Source organism: Sinohyriopsis cumingii, chromosome 4 (assembly GCF_028554795.1).
Source record: "Sinohyriopsis cumingii isolate HCF-2022 chromosome 4, ASM2855479v2, whole genome shotgun sequence".
Classification (NCBI taxonomy): domain Eukaryota; kingdom Metazoa; phylum Mollusca; class Bivalvia; order Unionida; family Unionidae; genus Sinohyriopsis; species Sinohyriopsis cumingii.
In genome coordinates this window covers 147,634,553-147,657,405 of record NC_142964.1, presented here as the reverse complement: position 1 = coordinate 147,657,405, position 22,853 = coordinate 147,634,553, and the positions used below count along the sequence as shown (strand labels likewise).

At 35.7% G+C, this 22,853-nt stretch overlaps 1 protein-coding gene across 1 annotated transcript in view; it reads left to right on the top strand.

Moving 5' to 3' along the window:
- LOC149802299 (uncharacterized) overlaps nucleotides 1-21,646 on the top strand; it is a 52,792-nt gene extending 31,146 nt beyond the window's left edge. Inside the window, exons 6-11 of the mRNA XM_089956723.1 lie at nucleotides 202-399; nucleotides 4,145-4,246; nucleotides 5,522-5,665; nucleotides 14,497-14,661; nucleotides 15,008-15,100; nucleotides 16,669-21,646. Of these exons, the coding sequence (XP_089812849.1) occupies nucleotides 202-399; nucleotides 4,145-4,246; nucleotides 5,522-5,665; nucleotides 14,497-14,661; nucleotides 15,008-15,100; nucleotides 16,669-16,734 (768 nt within the window). The 3' untranslated portion in view covers nucleotides 16,735-21,646. The remainder of the gene's footprint in view (nucleotides 1-201; nucleotides 400-4,144; nucleotides 4,247-5,521; nucleotides 5,666-14,496; nucleotides 14,662-15,007; nucleotides 15,101-16,668) is intronic.
- The last annotated feature ends 1,207 nt before the right edge of the window (nucleotides 21,647-22,853 follow it).

Below are 22,853 nucleotides of genomic sequence, written 5' to 3'. Positions count from 1 at the left end.
GTAATTGGTTACATTAACATATATTAATCATGTTTATGCGTTATAAATAATTCACAATCAGTTAATTTATATTGAATAAATGGCATCAAAGAAGAAAAATTAATATTAAGAATAATAAAAACGCATTGAAACCATTTGACATTGTAATACTTCTCTGGAGATGAAATGACGATATCAGTTTGCCTTGAACAATAATAATAGGAACATGCGAAGAAACTTCTCAAAGCTGCGGATTATGGAAGCATACCAAAAGTGAAATCACTCATAAGCCGGAAGCTAGCTGCATCACAGGATAAATGTGGAAGGACAGTGCTACACCGCGCAGTCTTGGCAAGATCACGTGACCTTGTAGAGTTCTTGATAGACACCTATCCGCATATAATGGATATTCAAGATAATGTGAGTCAATTTGATTATTTTATCTTATTATTGTAACAAACTTTCGGATCATATGATACGCCTTAGCAATAATCAGGTTCATCAGATTGTATCACAACTAGCAGATTATTAAAGACACATCGACGAAGATACGAGATCAATAATAAAAAAATCAAACATAAGAGAAACGTGAATGATTTTGGCGAGAAGGTTATGTTTTACCAATCAGGCTAGTTTATATTTGGCCTGGGATTAGATCTACATCGGAATATATATCTCATTCTCTGCCTCGCCAAATATATCTGCCGTACCACCGGTATATCTCCACGCTTTATATATTACCCCGCTCTGCAAGCTTTTAACACCAAAGTGCCTCTTTTATTCCTTTATTTTCAAATATTATATTGAAGCCGCTGTGACTCGGGAGTTAGATTGCTAGACTGTTGTCCCAAAGAATGCGGGTTTGAATCTTACCACTGGCTCGAACAATCCAGCTTACAGTAGTGTGTCCTTGGTCAAGGCACTTTACTCGAATTGCATCGGCACTAAATAATTAATTTGTGGGGAAGTAAAACACCAAATTAAACAAATGTTAATTGCATTTGCAAAAGATGTGAAAATGTACTGAGGTAATTTATTTGGACTTTTGTGTGCAAGTTATAATAATTAAAACTTACATTGAAAGTAAAACCTGAGTTCACAGACAATTTTATTCATCAGTCAACGATATTAGCCTTTATATAAACGATCTTGCTCCTTATTTCACATGTAACGGAGGAATAATACTTATAATGGTATATTCTGCAGGCATTAAAATGTAACTTTATTTGAACACTTTATCAATAAATAGATGAGATATTGGTGTAATTTAAAACGACTTTTAAATGCTTTCAGAATAAGAATGAGAAACAAAAATTCTAGCTATCGCAAAACCAAAAACTACGAGGGCGTACCACCTGAGAAAAATCATTAAATATTTAAATCGTGTTTTAAGGAATTTATCTGTTTTAACATCATCTGTTAGTTTATGTAAACTTTAAACATATATGTATGTTTTATATTTTATCCTTTTGAAGTTAATGTTTATGTTGATTTTGTTTTTGTTTGGGGGGTGTCCAGAATATTTTGCAATTTATTTTTAGTTTTCGAACTTTACCTTGAGTTGGCATTGCATAACAACTTTGAGCTACTGTGCCGTAAAACACGATTACATACATACATACATACATACACACATACATACATACATACATGCATGCATACATGCATACAAACAAACATACGTACATTCATACAATTATACATACATGCATACATACATACATACATACATACATACATGCATGCATACATGCATACAAACAAACATACGTATATTCATACAGTTATACATACATACATCCGCCCACGCACGCACGCACGCACGCATACATACATACATACATACATACATACATACATACATACATCTCCGGTGGCCTAGTGGTTAGAGCGTCCGCCTGGGATGCGGGAGGTCGTGGGTTCGATCCCCGGCCGAGTCATACAAAAATGGTACTAACAGCTGCCTCGCTTGGCACTCAGCATTAAGAGGTTAGTGTTAGGATTAGTCGGCCTGGCGTCAGGATAATGTGAATGGGTGGGACATCATGCTACATGTCTGCGGCATGATGTCCCAGTGCTAGACATCACTATAAACTGCCACATTGCAGACATCGTAGCGATATGACTGAAAAAATGTTAAAGTTGCGTTAAAAATCCAAATCACATCACATCACATCACATACATGCATACATACATACATACTGGTAAAGCAGTGACTTAGGACGTGGGTCGGTAGTTCTTACTGTGATATTCCTGTGTTCTTCCTCCACCAGCTATTCTGCCCTCCATGTAGAGCCTATCTTGTGCCGAAAATGACATTAAACCCCCAAAACAACAACAACAACATCCTCATTTTGCAGATGTAAAGGGAATCATAGATTTGTTCAGAATGGGTTTAGATGCAGATTCTTGTGTAATTCAAGGCCTAGCTAAAACTGAGTATCAGAAATCGATTAAAACTCTTCTTTACTGTCAGCTATTCATATTACAGGGATGCTTTCCAATATTATTTTATCACGTTTCTTCACGCTGTTGTGATTACCTACATATAACAGAGACCATGATTGTTCCGGGGTATTTCTATGATTATTTTACCGGTTTCTATTACGAAGATTGCCTCAATCACAGGTGCTCGACGCGAGCTTATTAATGTTCAAAAAAGCAATAACCTGAAGGAAAAAATCATACAGAGTGACAAAATTTCCAGAGATTATCCCGATGATTCGTTACGAAGGACTCTGTCTAGCATACTATAAAAGAGACTTCTGTATGTCCTATGACTGAACGGGACATGGGGGTAATCTGAGGTAATTGTGTCACTCGCAATGTTTTTCCTTCAGGTTACTGCTTATGTCGAGCACTTGCAGTCTGAATAAGGCAATATATCATGGTAGCTCCAGGATTAATCCACTCAGGCCTAGGTGTACGTATGTTCGCCAAGTGCAGCTAACAGGGATTAGACTCTCTCTCTCTCTCTCTCTCTCTCTCTCTATATATATATATATATCTATATATATATCTATATCTATATATATATATATATATATATATATATATATATATATATATATATATATATATATATATGAGTATATATATCGTATATATATGAGTGTGTGTGTGTGTGTGTGTGTGTGTGTGTGTGTGTTTTAACGTAGCTTTAATAAATTTTCAGTCTTACCGCTATGATGTCTGCAGTCTAGCAGTTTATAGTATTGCCTAGCACTGGGGCATCGTGCCGCAGACATGTAGCAGCATGTCCCACCCAGTCACATTATCCTGACACCAGGCCGACCAGTCCTAACACTGACCTCTTAATGCTGAGCGCCAAGCGAGGCAGCTGTTAGTACCATTTTTGTAAAACGTTAAAATGTAACCCTTTCACACAACGCGGACCACCTAATTTAATCCGTGTGTGTGTGTGTATGTGTGTGTTTGTTTGATTTGGATTTTTAACGTAGCTTTAACAATTTTTCAGTCATATCGCTACAATGTCTGCAATATGGCAGTTTATAGTGATGTCTAGCATTGGGGCATCATAACGGAGACATGTAGCATGATTTCCCGCACAGACACATTATCCTGACACGATGCCGACCAGTCATAACACCAACCTCTTAATGCTGAGTGCCAAGCGAGGCAACTGCAAGGACCATTTTTATGTCTTTGGTATGAATCGGCCGGTGTTCAAACCCGTGACCTCCGAGGCCGACGCTCAAACAACTAGGCCACCAACGTGGTCTGGGATCAGACTAAATCACCACCGAGAGTGTTGCAGCCACTGCAAACACCATAATGCAACGGAGCCACACGATTCCCACAGAAGTGGTAACTCAGATATTCAGGTCATTTCAGCAATTTTCTAAATTACACCAATTGTTGCTAGTTTGATCCTTTTTGCTGCTAGAGGACACGATTAGCCAGATAATTGTAAAATCGTTGTCCCACTATCTAGGTAGAAATGCTTCCGATAGATTTTAATTGGGCGTATTTGTAGATATATTGTTAGTCATTTAAATCACGGTGGGCTGGACAGGTAGTCTTACCACGCCGACACTTTGTAGTTTTGCTATATTACTTTTTAAAAAGATTTTCCTCACCATGTTTACCCCCATTAGTCCTTGAGTTAAGTGTAATCTAACGACAATTTTCATTCCTTCACAGTTAGGGCGTACTGCTCTTCATTATACGTTCCTGTTCATGGAAGGCGACGGTCTGGCAGATGTCATGATATTGAAGGGGGCCAGCAAAAGCATCAAAGATGCGGTGAGCAATGATAAGTAAATTTAATATTCAATCCTGTTTCTTTGCCACTCAATGTATTGATTATATATAAATTCGCGTGAATCTGAAGTGCGCATGAAAGTCTCAGGATTTTATAAAGCCACCAGTTTCCGTCACCCAGACTCTCGTGTTAATCCGTGAGGTATTTATTCAATCGTTTGACCGAGGACTTTAGAAGAGACGATCGAGTCTCAAAGTTAATTATAACCGAAATTATAACATTTTGCAAACAATAAAAATATAACGAAAAAACAATACAGTCTAAATTTCCAACATTTGTATATAAAATGCAAACCCATTATTACTTGCGGTTACTTTATTTTCGCGGTTTTTAAAAAAATGTAAAACTATTTTTTGTCTGTTAAACTTTGCGGACCTGCTACTACTTGTATTCTGGATGTAAACAGAAATCCGCAGGTAACATGTTGCCGATGTGTAACATGATCAACGGGGTTGGAGGGGGGGCGAACATTTCGGAGTTTGTTTAAAACAGATTATTTAAAATAAATATGATTTTGAAAACAAACCTGTACTTTTTATGGGTATTTCACAGAATTTCTTCAGTACGATAGAAACTAGATTTTCGGGGCCCATTGTGCTTTATTCTCACTGGGCCCGCAGATCTCTAAACCGCCTCTGCCCGAGGGGATACTGTGTCCCAAGATTCGAGAATGGAATCATGAAAGAGACTTTTATTTTCAGGATTCTCATTCAGACAGACAATGACACTCACACACTGAATATTACATTGTATGATCAGACAATGATACTCACACACTAAAGATTACATTGTATGATCAGACAATGACACTCACACACTGAATATTACATTGTATGATCAGACAATGATACTCACACACTGAAGATTACATTGTATGATCAGACAATGATACTCACACACTGAAGATTACATTGTATGATCAGACAATGATACTCACACACTAAAGATTACGTTGTATGATCAATGATACTCACACACTGAAGATTACATTGTATGATCAGACAATGACACTCACACACTGAAGATTACATTGCATGATCAGACAATGACACTCACACACTGAAGATTACATTGTATGATACATACAAAACTGTGATAGCTTGGTAAGTTGTTTTACCCAATACCTAAATAAAATCAGTAGTGTGTCAGAGGTATACGAACATGAGTTTCAAACTTTCAGAGGAAAAGCTTAAGATGTGCGCAATTAGGTAAGGTATTTAGGAGGCACATCTTGAGTCCTTAGGTCACTTTTTCAGGCACGGAGGACTCCCCTTGATTACCAATGCGAGCGATGTGGGAAGAAAACTTTCCTGACCCTAAAGCAAGAGATAGAGGGAATGGGCATGGATGTCTATTTAGCTAGAACAAACTTCGAAAAGAATCTTCGTCGATCTATCAGGGTTTGTTCCTTGACTTTCCGTCGGTTTTCATTGTATTTCAGATATATATGTTGCAAATAGGCTTTTTGTTTTGCCTTTTTTATTAGTTGTACTTTAATATAGTTTTGCTGCTATCATAATCAACTACGTAGCTTTTGATAAAACAAAAGTATGAAAGACATGCTGTAAGGACTATATTGAATAAGGGCCATTTTCTGCCCCCTCTCCAAATGTCCTTATATTTTGTATACTGTATATATGAGGTGGTTAATGTAACGTCTTTCTATGACAAATTCAATACATAAGACAGGGCTGTGCTCAACACGTTTAATCACTCAACTCTAGCACATCTTGCATCATTCTATGTTTTTTAAGAAAGGCGAGTACAAGGGAAATAACTCGTACAACCTTACTGTGAACTAGACTAATGTACGTATGCATTACGTTACAGTTAACATTTATTTCTGACATCAGTTGTGTGTTCACGTGTCCGTTGCCATGGTTACAGGTGTCAAAACACTATAAAAAAAAAAGACACGAAAAATAGTCATCTTTTCCATTTACTTCTCATCGATACTGCATTTCCATGAGCTATTCACTCAGTTTCGAATTTGCAATATGCATTTTTATTATTTTAGAGGTTATAAAGCTGTATGTATATAAAGTTTAGTTTCTAAAACTATTCCAAAATGGTCCATTGTAGACAAAAATAGAATATCGAACTTATACGTCAACTGAAAACTTTCTAAAATACGTTGACAAAAAGGTACTTAATCGGACAATACAAAAACTGTTCCTCAATAAAATATTGTTTAATATTATTGAATGATGTTTAATATTATTGAATTATTTAAATGAATTTTTGATATTAGTGAATATGACTGTAAAGGAGGAGTTAACAGGGGTCTGTACATTCGTTTCTTCGCCAAATACATGTGTATGTTACCTTCACTGGAAATGACAAGCGTTCTTTATGTATTTATGTACTTTTATCCTTATAGTTTCATGGCTATATAACACACACACTATTGTGTTTCTATCTTTAGAAGAAAGAGAAAAAAATTGTCTTCTACACCCCTTGAGGTAGCCTATAGTGAAACTATAATCTATCTATAAACTATATATATTCATCCGTAAAGATATAATATGGACATTAATAAGAAAGAAAACACTATTGGTTCAGCACTTTTAATAAACTTCTGAAAAATGTGAAATATGTTTTAGAAGTAATGGCATTGGAGAATACAGGAAAGAAACAGACTATAGGTATTGTACTCTCTAGACCTTTTGCTTCTATTTTTTAAACCAGTGCAGAAATAATGTTTTACACTGACTGCATACAGTTGTCCACAGGGGTTCGTTACAAAGAGGAGTATCCGTCCATGAATCAAGGGATGGGGGTTCTAAGCTCTACAGGTTAGAACCACCATCCCTTGATTCATGGACGGATACTCCAAATTTTCTTTGTTATTGTTACGAACCCCTGTGCAGTTGTCTGTGAAATGAGAGGATGTACACGAACATATACCTATATTGAACAAATAGAAACACAATCATTTTATTATTCGTTTTGCAAATGCTATTTACCAGCACATAGAGTCGGCAAAGATGGCGATTTACATCGAGCAAGATTCGGGGATTTATAGAATAAATGAAACTTTCAAAGAACTTTTGGGAACAAGTTTGCACATAAACTTGGATGAAATACGAGTCAGAGTAAGTATTTTTCTACCTTTTCATTGTTTAAAATAACTATATGTGACTATACTCTCTCTCTCTCTCTCCTATGCACATGTAGGCCTATATTCACTTCTTTGTAGAAACTCAAAACTGGGGCCCTCGATGAAGGCAATTAGGAAATTCTAAAACGTATAGAAAAATTTAAGCGAATAAAATAACGTTTTATGAATATGTGTTCATATATACCATTCAGTTAAAGCTAATCACATTATTACATCGACAACTATGATCTGACAGCGGTTTCGAAGGCAAATTTTGTGCATAAATATTTTAAGTACTGTATACTATACATGTAGGCCGACATGCTTGTCCGTATTCCTACGCAAAAAACATGCGAATATCTCGCCGTTGGGCTTTCTATATAACTGGAGGTTCAGGGAACTGTTAAAATGACAATCTGTGCAAGCAAGAGACCACGAAACATCTGATAAAAGAAATGCACTCCCTAAACACATATTACCCAAAGGTAGCAGTTAACCAAAACTAATACCAAATCCTGATGATTGTAACATCCCCACTCATTAACCCTCAATATGACCCAGGGGTGATGCACTCCTGCCGTCATTCATTCATTCAGCAAGAGGACGTTGACCAGCAAACATCATGGGGCACTACATCCAAGCGTCCACGGGCGGCTATGAATTATCACGAAGAATGAAGAAATGATGAGCCACCAGCCAAACAAGGACTTTCTAGGTTTGCCCGGGACGGCAAAGATTAGGGCAGGATTACTTTGCTGGATAGCTGCCTTTACTGAACCATGGTTTTCTAAGGCGCCATTGAGGGGCTATCTGAGAGCCTCAGGTGGTGCTGTGACGAAGTTGCATGACGGGGCCATGGAAAGATGCTGCACGAGCGGACAAAGGGACCCGCAGAATTGTGGCAGAACAAGGACAGTGGTCCGTAAATATCTACATGATAACGGGTCTCCAGTATTGAATAATAGTGGAGTAAACTGCTGTTAGTAAAAGGAACCTTACTCTGCAGTACTCAAGCAAGTACATAACAGCTGGGAAGTAGCGATCCGGTCGTCGATGTGGACCCTCAGGATAAGCCTTTTCAAGAGTGAGACCAGCGACGAATTTGGGACTGGACGATAGCTCACCGTGAACCAAGTGTTGCCTTACTTCTGAAGACCCCGGGCATACTCTGTATTGAAAAGGTCGAGCATCCTACCAGAATTGCCTTAGAAAATCATGCAGTTTCCATTTGGCTGGAAACTGCTTTAGATAAAATCTCTATCTTAGACCTAATTTGATCATTTCGATACCGCCATCAAAATTTCATTATTCTTTTATTGCTCATGCGTGATTCAAAATATTTTGTAGTCATTTTGACTTAACTGATTGGTATATTTCAGTGTTACGATGTACACAAAATTCCAACTTTAATCATAAATCATATTTGAAAATTTCAGACTCAGTTTATTGTATTAATTGCACAGGTGGTTTACACACTATTGGTATTTTTATGTCCATTAGAATAACTGGACATGATTTGATTAAGTACGAGCTGGCGTTTGAGGGCCCTGTGTCGTTTGCGCCCGTTTCCGGGTACCTTTCCTCCCTTGCCTCTCCCGGACTATTGTACCACGACGGAGATGTGGAACTATTTCCACCCGTCTAAAGCCTAGGGTCCCGATGTGACGTCATAATGGCGACCAATCGCTACTGGCGTCCCATACTGCCTTGGTGGACACCCAGCTCAGTGATAACAGACTGAAATTCATTTATCTTTACATGAGTGCGTGTTGGGTTCATTCCCACTCATGGACAGCCCGTCATTCACGTCTTTTGTCCCACGACCTGAGGCTAAATCAAATAGTGCTCTATGAGCACCAAATGCCTTGGGGATGAGGCACTAATTCCTTCCCCCAGGGGTAATGAAATATCCTGCAGTGCAGGAATAAAACCGTGATACATGTACAGTAGTACGAAAATCGCGTTAATTCAGTCAGTCAGGAAGACTCATGCCGTCTGTACAGTTGAGATGAGCCATAATGTAATAGCCATTTTTTTGTGTGTATTTAACCGTGGATCCCTCTTAGATTCACTGGGAGATGACCAGACAACTTGCAATGACTGCACAGTCATCAGAGAGAATACACAGCATTAAAAATAAACTATTCAGACCAACATGGACTTACAAGTCAAATTATTAATGAGTATGTCTTAAAAATATAGCTATTTGTATTCATTTGGATGTGGTATGTACATTGCCAGATTACCCATTAAGCATACCAAACACGTGCTTTAGGGCACCATCCCAACAGGGGCACCAGAACAAATTATAATTAGTTGCTGATGATAAAATTTAATAAATTGTATATGACCATTTCGATCTGCATGTACGAGTCTTTTGATTTGGAACGGTGGCAGCACCGGTATTTTCCAGCCCTTTTTAGCATCTGATATTTGTTTTTTGTTTTTAAATTTGACATTAAGTAGTGGGGGTGGGTACTATATTTTCAGTTATAAGGACCATGGAAGGCCTTAATCTTGCAATTGTTATATATTATCGTTATCTCTTCATCAATATCACACAAATAAGATGCCATAATAATAGAAACATCATGGTAAGGATGAAAATTCAAATTATACAAAATTATCATTTGTCATATAAACATAAAAAGAGCCAGATGACTACTGATGAAAGTAGTGGTCAGTGTAGAGAAACAACTCCTCGTTTGATTCCCCATTATCATATTCACATTTCTGGAATAGATGATGCATCCTTAAGATGACTAGTTAGTGATGCTTTCTTTGTCAACTCATCATTTACCCATCTTTTTCAGCCAAGAAACCATAGGAAACTTGATACATTGGCACAACACCCAACAACCCGAGCACCATTCTTGCAGATACAATACCATCCATTGATGGAGTCCATGGAATATTTATGCTTGTATTGGATCCACAGCAAATGGATTTTTACATGTAACCAGGATTTAAACCTTATTCCTTTACAGGAATTTATTCATTTTCAAGCCAACAAAGGTGGAAATAGTCATCATCGAAAAAGGAAGAAGGAACATCAAAAGTTAAGATATGATTTTCCGGGAAAACCCTGGAAAGAACAACCGACCCATGAGAAGCTACTGGCAAGCTTTCTCACATATCCACATTGGCCGAACCCGAGACTCGAACCCACGTAGACAGAGGTGAGGTTTCTTTCTCTACCATTAATACCGGCTGCCATGTATAGCCTATCTTGTGCTGAAAAATGGCGTTAAACCCTCAACAACAGCAACAACAAAGACTGGGGTATGGCACACATTGGGACATTAACAAGATGATTTTGATGGCCATGGTTTTTAACATACAACACAATGTCTGTGAGATCTTGAAGTCGATGGAATTTGAAGTTGAATTGATTGTGGGCCTTTTATGGCATCATTTGAAGTGTTTTAGACCATTCACTAAACTGACATATCTGACATAAAGTCTCATAAAGTCTAATATGTTGGATGGATTTCATACATTTGCAAGTATTAACTTTGGCAGTCATATTTAGTCTAAAATGATACACACAGCCTGCGAATTCCATACAATCAGTTCTTGTAGGGATGGAGCCAGAAACTGTTTTTATGAACAGTAAAAAGAAACAACTCGGCTTATTATGTATTAATTATTATAATTCTTGTTTTATATCATACATTCTTGTGTCATCCTTTATGATATGTTACATCACATTTTTTATATATTTCAGAATAGTTTTGGTCTGAATATATTGCACGCTTTATATGTTTCATGGTTAGTGTAATCCCCCTCATGTTTGTTTCCACTAGAAAAAATAGGTAGATGGACATTCTTTTAGTATTATCATTAATGCGGTGATTATTATTATTATTATTATTATTATTATTATTAGTAGTAGTAGTACATGTAGTAGTAGTGTTTTTAATAGCAGTAGTAGTATTCATAGTAGCCTTACTTATACTTAAGCAGGATGTCTTTTGAATAAAAGATTTTCATCAATAAATGTTATTATATTTATGATTTTCTCTTGTTATAATCAATAAGTGTATCAAGTTATGAGGTTATCATTTAATGAAATTTAATTAAATGTGCTATTGTAATAAATATGTAGTATTTAGACAAATAGATTGAACAAACTTGTTTTGTTTATTTTTATTTTTGCTGGTTCCCTTAATGGTAGGAATAATACCATCATCTTTTCCAATTAACAACGCATAAATCAATTCAGTTACTTTAGCTTCCATCCTGACCTTGGAACATGTTTCCCACTGTTTGGAAACAAAATGTGTAATTTATAATTTCAGTTATTGCTAAAAAAAAATCATTGATTTAGTAGGCAAGCAAACATTTGCCAGTCGGAAACTAGTTTTTCTTGATTTGGAGGAGTGATTAGGAAAATGTGATAAAACATTAAGTCTTAAAAAATTTAGCATAAACAAACATGTATAACAAAATATACTATATAACTATGGAATAATAATCGCTTCACAACACTGGTTCCACCACAATCATTTTCTGATGCAAAGATATTTGGCCACTCTCCATTAATTTCCTTTTAGATGAATACCATATCCATAAAAATATGACAGTTTAGGAACATAAAAATATAATGATTTGCAAATGATTGAGGCTCATATAATTACTGGTTTTTGGCGTAGAAGTATTGCAAATAATATCTTCAATTAAAAAAATCATAAATCAGTTAGTTTCTTGGCTTCCATCGCGACCGATGACATGTTCCCACTGTTTGGAAATGGTTTCTAATTTCAGTAATTGTTAGAAACATCGTTGATGTAATAAGCAAGTTTGAAATTGTTATGTCAGTCTAAAACCAATTGTTCGTCATGTGGATGCGTGCACCGGAAAATGTGATAAAAATTCAGTATGAAAAAATTGAATATAAATAAACTTGTATGAAAGTTAAACTATCTAATTTTGGAAGAACAACTACTTCACAATACTTGTTCCAATACCATTATTTTCTGATGCAGTCATGAACGGCCACTGGTGCCGGATTAAACCATGTGGAGGCCCTTAGGCAGTCGAAATCTTGGGGCGCCCCTCGCAAATTATCTCTTAATACGCTTTTAATTTTACCAACGAACAATTTTAATAAACCAATTTATTACACAAAACAAATATTAACAATTATTAATGTTATTAAACAAATTAACATTTTATATTATTAAACAAAAATTATTAAATATTATTAAACAAACGTTATCGCGGGGCCCCTAAAAGGCGTGAGGCCCGTAGGCCGGTGCCTACTCGGCCTATTTGGTAATCCGGCAATGTTGGCCATCCTTGTATAGTTCCATTTGAGATGAATAATATATTGATAAAAAATGTTACCGTGCACGACAAAAAATAAAATGATTTTCAAATTGTGCGTTGTTTTGTTTGGTTTTGAAAACTGAGCAGGTACTAATTTTATTTCAAACACGTAATTTGACAGCTGTTGATATGGATATTAATTCTTATAAAGAAAGAAGAAAATAAATAGTGAGCTTTGGGGATTCGAACTTGGAGCGACAATTTGGCAAAATAATGCTATACCGTCTGAACTATTGAAGCTTACTTACATTGTTCCCCTTGTATATGATGACACATTTCTTTCAAGCAGATTTCTGTAACTGCAGACTATCCTTTATTGTTTGCCCAGTTAATGCTTTAGTTTTAAAGAATTAATATTGTTACTATGCGAAGAAAGACCCAGTTAACAAAATTTAATGAAAAAATACGCTGCTTGTAACTGTTGTTTCCATCTGGAAATTGAGATTCATTTAAAGATTACATGTACGGAATACGCTGTAATACTAATAGTGAGTGAATTAAAAGTAGCAAACGGTATCATGATGGAAATGAAGAAAAAAACAACTGTTTTTAATGTTTAAAACAAGTAATATAAATGTACCTATCCTACTATTTAGAGCATGCTTTTGCAAAAAAATTGGCAACGTAAAAATACAATTCCATTTAATGTTTACTCCACGTAGTCTTTGTTTACATATAGTTTAGAATGCCCCTTCAACGCCTCTTCGAAAAATCTTGTTCTCAAGGCAATTTAGAAAGAATGAAGAAAGAGAGAAATCAATGGATAACATTGTTTTTAAAATATCTGAATCGTTAATATTCTCGGAATTTTTTTAATATAATAATGATGGAAATAATATAGCGCACTCTAGTAATGCGGGTCTAATTGCTCACGCGTAGCGATACATAGGCAGCTACCGTGCAACAGGGAAAGCAACGACAATGATACATAAACAGTAAAATTCAAGAATTTTTTTAATTTTTAGCGATTATCGCAAACGTGATCACATAAGTTAATATGAGAACCCAAAACTTTTAATAAAAATTAATCAATCAATGTAAATACCTTGTCTGATCAAGTCTGCGCTTAGATCTTATTTCTAGTTTCAAATTGCTCAAATGTAGCATTTTCTCTTAAATTTCCCATACCAGACCATGTTCAAAGGTCGGGTTAAGTATGAAAAAGAAATTTATATGCATATTTAATGCAGAATAGGGTGATTTTTACATCGAATAATACAACAGAGAATTGTGATATTTACAATAATCCCCACCCCCATTTAAAACGGGGGCAGAAAATGGCCCTTATTCAATATAGTCCTTTCTTATTTCAAATTATTTTTTGATCACTTATCCTGTGGATGGGACACCAGCACACACATTACCTGTAAATCACAATAATTGTTTACTGCCATATTTCTGTTAATTTCTTTTCTTCGAACTTTACTTTCATATGACATTTTGAGTCGGCTATTCATTCGCGTAATTACAAAGATGCACGTGCCACCTCCTGTAAGAAAATTAAATCGAGGTTCAGATAGAATTTCATGATTATTTCATACAATTATTTTTAAAGTAACAAAGTATATGTAATTAACAGCTGTAGTTATACAACAATTATTCAATATATTTCACAATTGTTTATAGTTTGCTTTGCACATTCCGTCAAGATTTTATTTATACAAAACTTTGAATTTTACATAGAAATTCAGTTTAAAAAAATGAATACAGCTATTAGTAATACATTATCTCTTAATTTAATTTTTTTAATTTAATCTTTGTTAAACTTTTTTTTTAATAATGTAATTATGTATCCATCAGAAAGGTGATATCAAGAAAGTTTCGGAACTGATCAAAGGTTTGCAAACGTCAAATGGGAACATAAACCGCTTTGCTAAAATTTTGTTTGACTGTCTGGATTACAACCAACAGGACATTGCACTTTTCTTCATCCAGGCGGGCATGCGAACTGACGTCTTCAAAGAGGTATACATTTTTTCTCGTTAATCTTTCTGTATTCTTCCTCTTCCTCCATTGTCTCCTTCTATCCCACCCGGACGAATAGTCCAAATGTATGTATGTTCATGTTATAATAAGAGTACATATTCCTAAAAGGTATGCCTGCCATCAGGAAGAATATCTAAATCGATTCCCTCAAATATATAGACAAAGCTGAAGCAAAGGTTATCAAAGACTGATCAAACATCAGGGAATACCTAATTATGTGATCTCGCTTGAATTATGTGTGATCATCTTGTTTTATGTTACAAGTTTACAAAATGTCAGAATAGAAAATTCTCCTTTCAATTTTATGAGTATTCTTCTGTTTTAGTACAAGTCTCGAGTGCTGTCTCTGACCGACAGAGCAATTGAACTGAACAGCAGCAATGTCGTACAACTGCTGATGGACATAAAGGAGGGCAAGGTATTTATATATTGATACCATGATGGGAATCCCCTATTATCAAGTGTAGAAAGCTTTAGTTATTTTTCAGAAAAAATGCTTTCGTTTCTTTTTGCTTTCGGTTCATTCTGGTATCTTGGTATTTTGATCAATCGGTTAGATGACAGCAACGGAATTTTCCCCGGCTTTTTGAAGTGATAAAAAAGAATGCCCCCCCCCCCCCGATAAAAGGTCATCAGAGTTCTGAATAATGCGAGGAACACATCCATGAAATTGTATGCGAATAAAACAAGTTCTACAGATTTTAATTTAAAAACCCCAAAATAAAACCGATATGTGATACTAGTGCATGTTAAAACTAAATGACATTAGTGAATATTTGGAACAAAAACGTATCCTTTAACTGAGTTCAGCAGGAAAATCTAGTGACGCGAAAATATGTACTCGGGATATTAGGTAGGATAGATTGTGTCAATAGTTTTTAAACGATCAATTTATGATAGATGTTTTTTTATTTATTAAGTAGGATAGATTGTTTCAATAGTTTTTAAATAATCAATTTATGATAGGAGTTTTTTGCTAAACGTTAAAGAGGAAAATAGGTTGTGACAATATACGCCAATATTTTCTGGTCTGGAGATCAGAAAATCTTTCTAGATTGAGTTGTACATGGAGATTTCTTGTCGGATCAGTCATATGAATTGAGTTTGATTTTACTGGCTGAGCAAGAATGTCAAGTTAAATTCAAGCTAAAACTGGTAAGGTATTGAGTAGCAAGGAAATAAATTAATGAGTGAGTGAGTGAGTGAGTGAGTGAGTGAGTGAGTGAGTGATTTAGACTTTTAATATAGCTTTAACAATTTGAATAATATCGCTACGATGTCTGTAGTGTGGCATTTTATAGTGATGTCTAGCACTAGGGCATCATGCCGCACACATGTATCATCATGTTCAATCCAGTCACCTTATACTGACACGAGGCTGACCAGTCTTAACACTAACTCTTAATGTTGAGCGCAAAGCGAGGCAGTTTCTGGTACCATTATTATATGTATTTGGAATGACTCGACCGGGGTTCGAATCCGCGAACCCCCGTATCTGAGGCGGACGCTCTAACTACTTAGGCCACCAGAGCCGTCAAAATAAATTTATGAAAATCTTTTTCAGAGTTTAGGTGAAAGTGACGTAAGGATGAAAAAGAAATGCAGCTGTCTATATTTTCGTGGTTTTCCAAATAGTTGAGTATATTTTAGCCTAAAAATGTACTATACGGGTATCTTGGAAACTGGTAAATATAGCTCATTATCAAGCAAAAGAGAAAACCCTTGTCAGTTTTCATAGTTTTAGATGAATGTTTTCAAAAACTTACCGAATCGTTTTGTCAATCAAATAAATTTCAGAACTAAAATGAAATGCTCGATACCTAATCAATATTAAACGGGGATGAGGCTACGACCATTAACTTATTAATTTAATTATGAAATTATTGAAAAATTCCGAATTTCAACTGATGATTACTTTTTTATAGTATCATTCCAGACTAATTCCAATCAGTTTTTTTTCATTCAGCGTTGTTTTCTTCTTTTCAGGTCCAGACCAAACCGAAAGTACCAAAACCCACAATGCCAGACTTTACCGTTTACGGTCTCGTGTAATTAACTGCAACGACATACTGGATATCAACATTCTAACGTCAAGGAGGAGGGGGAATGAACAATCTTTGTTGACAGTGGCAGCGCAGGGGTTTACGGTGCCCTTCGGCAATGTTCTTTAGTGACGCCCCTACCGAGACGCCCGGTGGCAATGTTCTTTAGAGGCACCACTACTTTGCCACAGAGAACATATTTTATGTCACTTGACACCCCCTCATAAGTATAGGTTTTGTCAAGAACTTTCCCATTACATTAATGTGAGGCGAAATACTATAAAAAATTCAGCTAACAAGAGCTCCTGACGCCGCCGAAATTTGCTTACAGTCATTGGGCAATTGCGACCACGCTGCCACCGTCTGTTACTATAGTTATTGCTCATAAAGAGTTTCTAAAATTTTGTGGTTAAAGGGGACCAACATGCAAAACTAAAATTCGCACAAACTTCATATATAATTTGCTGTATGTATAAGGTTCATTTTCTGAGATTTTTTATCGCTTATTCTTACTCGTTACGAAGAAATGTATGAAAAACCGATCATCTCTCCCAATCCGTCTTGAATAGAACAACGCGCTTCCCCCCCCCCCCGTAAAAATAGCGGGTGTGACGTCATTTGAGACACTGTGTACACACTGGCATTGTTGATCATGAATTATGGAGAACTCGCCCTGGTTGTTAAAGCTTTATTTATTGTTGTATTTCTTAAACTAAATAACTTATCAAATCTACAAAATTTACAGCTTTTAAACTTTTCCATTTGATCAACTCTGCTTCTGTACTTAACGAGAAAAGAAGTGGCATCCATCCCTTTTGCTCTGCTCTTCAAGTCATTAAATGCATTTCCATTGGAAAAAATAGAGCGGGTGTAAGCATGATGTGACATCTGCAGTTTTATACATGAAAGGGCTCCAACCTAATAACTAAAGTCATCATGAGACGACTTTATGGCATGGACCTCTATAACCCGAAATCGACTGAATTCTTGCCGTCAGTAATCCAAAGGGTTATATTATCATCTCTCTAACTGAACAATTTAATCTGATTGTTCATTGAGATTTGCTAACAATTGACGAATGTTACTTGAACTCGATAAAAAGTATCATTGACGCCTACTCAGGAAATCCGGTCGCTATTCAGTTCAACATCATGGCTAAAGCACAGAATTCGGACGGTTTCTAAAAGCTATCATGTATTACGCCCATCTTTTAGTTTATTTCTTCTTTTTTGTCAGTGTTCGTAATTTTATTATTTCTCAATAAAACAAACTATTTAAAATTGAACAAAAAGTTTAAAAAATATTTCACTACTAAATTGCCGATGCACAATAAACATGATTACGTTATTTTATTATATATAACAATACCATGATCACGCGTACTAACGGGATTTTGTTACTTTAAATGCATATTTGAACTGCTCAACGTACTTGGGACATAATGAGAAGATCATCTTTAAAAACAAATTTAAATATCACATTGGAAGTTTGGAGAATCAGCAAGATATATGGGCCGAATCAGTCAGCGATTTGTACCGAATCAGCCGGGTCCGAGTTTGAGAGTAATTACCACATTAATGAATAATGTTACTATAATAGATTTATCAATCAAGAAAGTTAACAGTAACATTTGTTTAAAAATTTTTTAAAAAATTGTATCGTGGTGTTCAGGCGTGTGTAGTTACAAGAAATCTAACGAGTTTATATGAGCACACAGACTTTCAATTATAAGTGATTTATTTTTCTATTATCGACATTACACAAAAAAGATGAATGCTGAATGGGAAGGAGGGGTTTATTATATAACGAGTGGAAAACATTCTTTAACTTAAGTGTGGAAGACAAAATGCATATTCATCCGATGCAGTTACATACCAAATCCAACGTGCACAATAAATTGATGCTGGAAACATTGAATGAAAAAGCGTAAACATTTCTTTAATGTTATTTCATTTGGTAGATAATTTCTTACTTTTCATAGATGGAGAAAAATAAAAGAGTAAAATAATTAAGGACTGTTCCAGAACTGCTATTATTCACGCAATTTAGAGCTGCGCATTGAACCATTTTGTTTCTACTTGACACTTCGCTGCACAAACTGAATACAACTCTTATACGTTAATCGTCTCAAATGACGTCACATCCTGCTTGTATGGAAGGGAGCTAACAAATTCGGGGCAGGTTCTTTCCGTTTGATCTCGTAATACGGGACAATATTTTGTATGAAATGTTTGTGCAAATACAATAGATGCAAAGAAACAAATAGTCGGGATAGATTATCTACACAAACTACTATATATCCTTCTATTTACAATAAAATTGTGCAGGTCCGGGTTTTCGTCCCCTTTAAATTAGGGCTACACATTCATGCACGATAATTTTTGTATCTTGAAATTAATGAACTTTGTATAGTAACCGTCTAAACAAAAGTATTTTTGTTGTAGGAATGTCTGTTTTTTTAATCAGGAAAATAAGGTTTCTTAGTAGCGAAGTGACTGTTGACCATGGTACTATATGGTGACCATGGTACTATATGTTGACCATAGTTCTATATGCATATTAATTCAAGAATTGCCTTTTCTCAAGTATATGCAGAGTACCTTTAATTTTATTTTGAAATTTATTAGCGAATGAAGTTAGTAAGTGGCTTTCAAATTGGTTGCTAAGGAAGCCCCATCATTGCAAGTAAGATAACCCATACAAACGTTTGAAAGAGCATGTCCTTGATTAAAATAGCCTCAGTATTATTACAGAAGAATTTTCCCTCTGGTCGTTATGGGTGCCACACTATTGTTAGTGAGGCATCCCATACACAATAGTAATAGAACACGCCCTATAGGAATATTCATGTTTAAGTTGATGTAAATTGGCTGAGCGGCTTGTGAGAAGTCGAAATAGTAAATGTAGACGGGCGACGGACTCGGGGGCCATGCCATAAACTCACATTCGGCTAGTTGAGATACGTAAGATGCAGTGTTCAGTTAAATCAGAGCAAAACTATTGGACTGTTTGAATAAAAGATTGAGAGACAGGGTTTGGTGATGAGTACATGAATAGCCTTGTCAATGTTTTTGCTCTGTGTGTTTTTACTCACCCAGGTTTAGCTACCTACCGAGAAATAAGCGAAAAACTAAACACTAGTGCATGTTTGCATTGTGGATTTAAGCATTTCTAAAGCGAGCGTGTGTGTCTCTGTGTGTGTGTGTGTGTGTGATTTGGATTTTTAACGTAGCTTTAACAATTTTAGTCCTATCACTACGATGTCTGCAGTGTGGCATTTTTTTTTTTGTGATGTCTAGCACTGGGGCATCATGCTGCAGACCTTTAGCATGATGTCCTATCCAGTCACACTATCCTGACATCAGGCCAACCAGTCCTAACACTAACCTCTTAATGCTGAGTGCCAAGCAAGGTAGCTGTTAGTACCATTTCTTTTATAGGTCTTTAGTATGACTCGGCTGGGGTTCGAACCCACGAACTTCCGCATCCGAGGTGGACGCTCTAACCACTATACCACCGGAACTGAATTTACTGGGTAAACAATTGGGTGGGTGGGCTGGTTTGCATGTGAAAGACCATAATTTTCTACGAAACAAATAATCCTTTCAAGTTGAATGATCACAACATTTACATGATGTACTATGATTTATGGTTACCAGATTACCTCATGGGGAATTATAAATAATAAATTGTATCCTCGTCCTTTTACATGAGATTTCATATTTAACATACTATCTTTTAAAACGTTTGAGTGTCATATTACTTGCAAATTAAAATTAAACACAATTGCATTTTAGTTGGTAGACATTTTAAAATATCAACATTGAGTATTGTGCAAGAGTACAACTCTGTTATAAAGAAACTACGCTAGAATATTGGTTAAATTTTTCTTTATCAGTGGATATAAGTGCTATTGATGATGTGTTTGAAGAAACGCAAGATATTGCAATAGTTTGAAACAAACTAATATAAACTTTTATTAAGACTTGAATTTCTTTTTCAATACAAGATACCTATGTATCCGCAAAGTAGAATGTTTACTTTGTCAAGCAAACCTAGTTTGTTGTCATGCGCATACAGTGCTACCTTATTCATTTTAATGGTTCACATCTTACGATTATATTATTTCAGCAAAATATTGTTTTGATACTTTGTCGTGCGATCCATTGAACAATATTTGTCCGTTTCGAATTTCAGTTCTTTTGCATTACAAATTTGTCTTAAATTCATTTTTACAAAGTATCTTGCTTTGTATGTTCGGTCAAGTTTTGACCATAACACACATCACGCTCGAATTGGAACCCAGTGTAATTCGAATAATGTAACTCATCTTATAAAGTCTAGGAATTTATGTTGTGCTTAACTTAGATCTTATCCATCGTGTCCTTGTAAACGTTTTATTTCTCAGTATGAATATACATTAAGTCAGTATTATTGAAGAGTTATCTCACCGAAATTTGGTTTTCAACTGTAGCCAAATTTGTACAGCAGCAGTGTAGGTAACTCTAACGTTTACATGTACTGTAAATTCGTTTGGTTCATTTAATTATCTTGTTTTTAAACTGACTGAAGTCATGTGATCTTCAGTACAGTAATTGTTCTTTTAAATAGTTAAAACAGTGTATATATATATATATATATATATATATATATATATATATATATATATATATATATATATATATATATATATATATATATATATATATATATCATATCGTACAGGTTAGACAATTCTTTTTATCTGGCTGGACTGGTACGTGCAGGTAAGGCGACGGGTGCCGTTTCACTGCGGACCTGGGTTCGAATCTTCGGAGAGTACGAACTAAAAATTCTCTAACCTAATTCTTATTTGTATTAAATATTAATTCTGCATAGTATTATCAAGCAATCTCCTGTATAATTAAAGGATACCACGTTCAGTTCTACTTGGTGTATATTTGTAACTCTCTCTCTCTCTCAGTAGTATCAGACTAGAGGTTTTACCCTTTTTTGTCCCCTTTCATCTTGATCACTTTTTAATTTTATAAACGGAATGCAAGAATCCGAAACACACGTGAGGTGAGTGAGCCAGCCATGGGGGTGGGGGTAGAATGTAAATGCCCCAAAGGGTTCCAAAAAAGGGCAAAAAACAAGCCCTTGATACTACTCTATGATTGTAGAAACAAATCCCGCTGAGTGTACTTGTTCAGGCAAGCATAGTGTAGGGATCAACACACACACATACATGCACGCACACAATTTTTTATATCATGATTTCGTACTGACAAAAAGAGAAATATAGAGTTGAGTTGTGAATATTTTCGTATTGAAAAAATGCTTGTGGTGTTTTTATACAAATTTTGAGCAGTAGCCATTTCATTGACTCCCAAAGTACACCGAAGGAATGGATTGAGGTCCGTAATAGCGGCATGAACGTGCCAAATGATTGGAATATCAAAGATGTGACGGATAAATTGAAATCTTTGTATCGTTTAAATGCGTCATACATGTTTATTAAGGAAACCCAGAAGATGTATGCAGTCTTCGAAACAAATCCAGAATACATTCGTAAGTTAGTTAACATGAGAGTGACCTTACAACTTGAACGAAATCAACTTAGGTAGATTCTGGAGGCAAATAAAAATAAAAATAATATGCAGAATATTGGGCATGAAAGAGTACACCCGCAAAAGAAAAATAACTCAAACTTCGTATGAAGCTGGCTAGGTTTTTGATGGGGTCAATGACGAAGATGTTCAAGAGCAATTAAAAATGCTTTTAGGCCATAAGTATAAGATTGGCATCCAAACTCACTACTCTTCGGTGGATGTACGAAATGTATCACGAGGACGCATAAGAACTGGACCCTGTGAGGCTCGCTATCCTCCTAGGCTTGTAATCAGTGAACTACCTGTTTCGGAGGACGAGATAAAACTGCGACGAGTGGTATCTATGCTCAAGCTGGTTGAAAAATAGGAAAAGGACATGAATACGCTCCTGTTTCCGCCAATTAGAAAGAACTCTCGCTTGTATGTATAGGAATCTCCATGGCATCGGGACAGAACAATTGCAAAGCTGTTTGCCTTGGAAAGTACGAACTCTGTGTCAGAACATGCCATTATGAGTACTTTAAAACACACGTAGGTG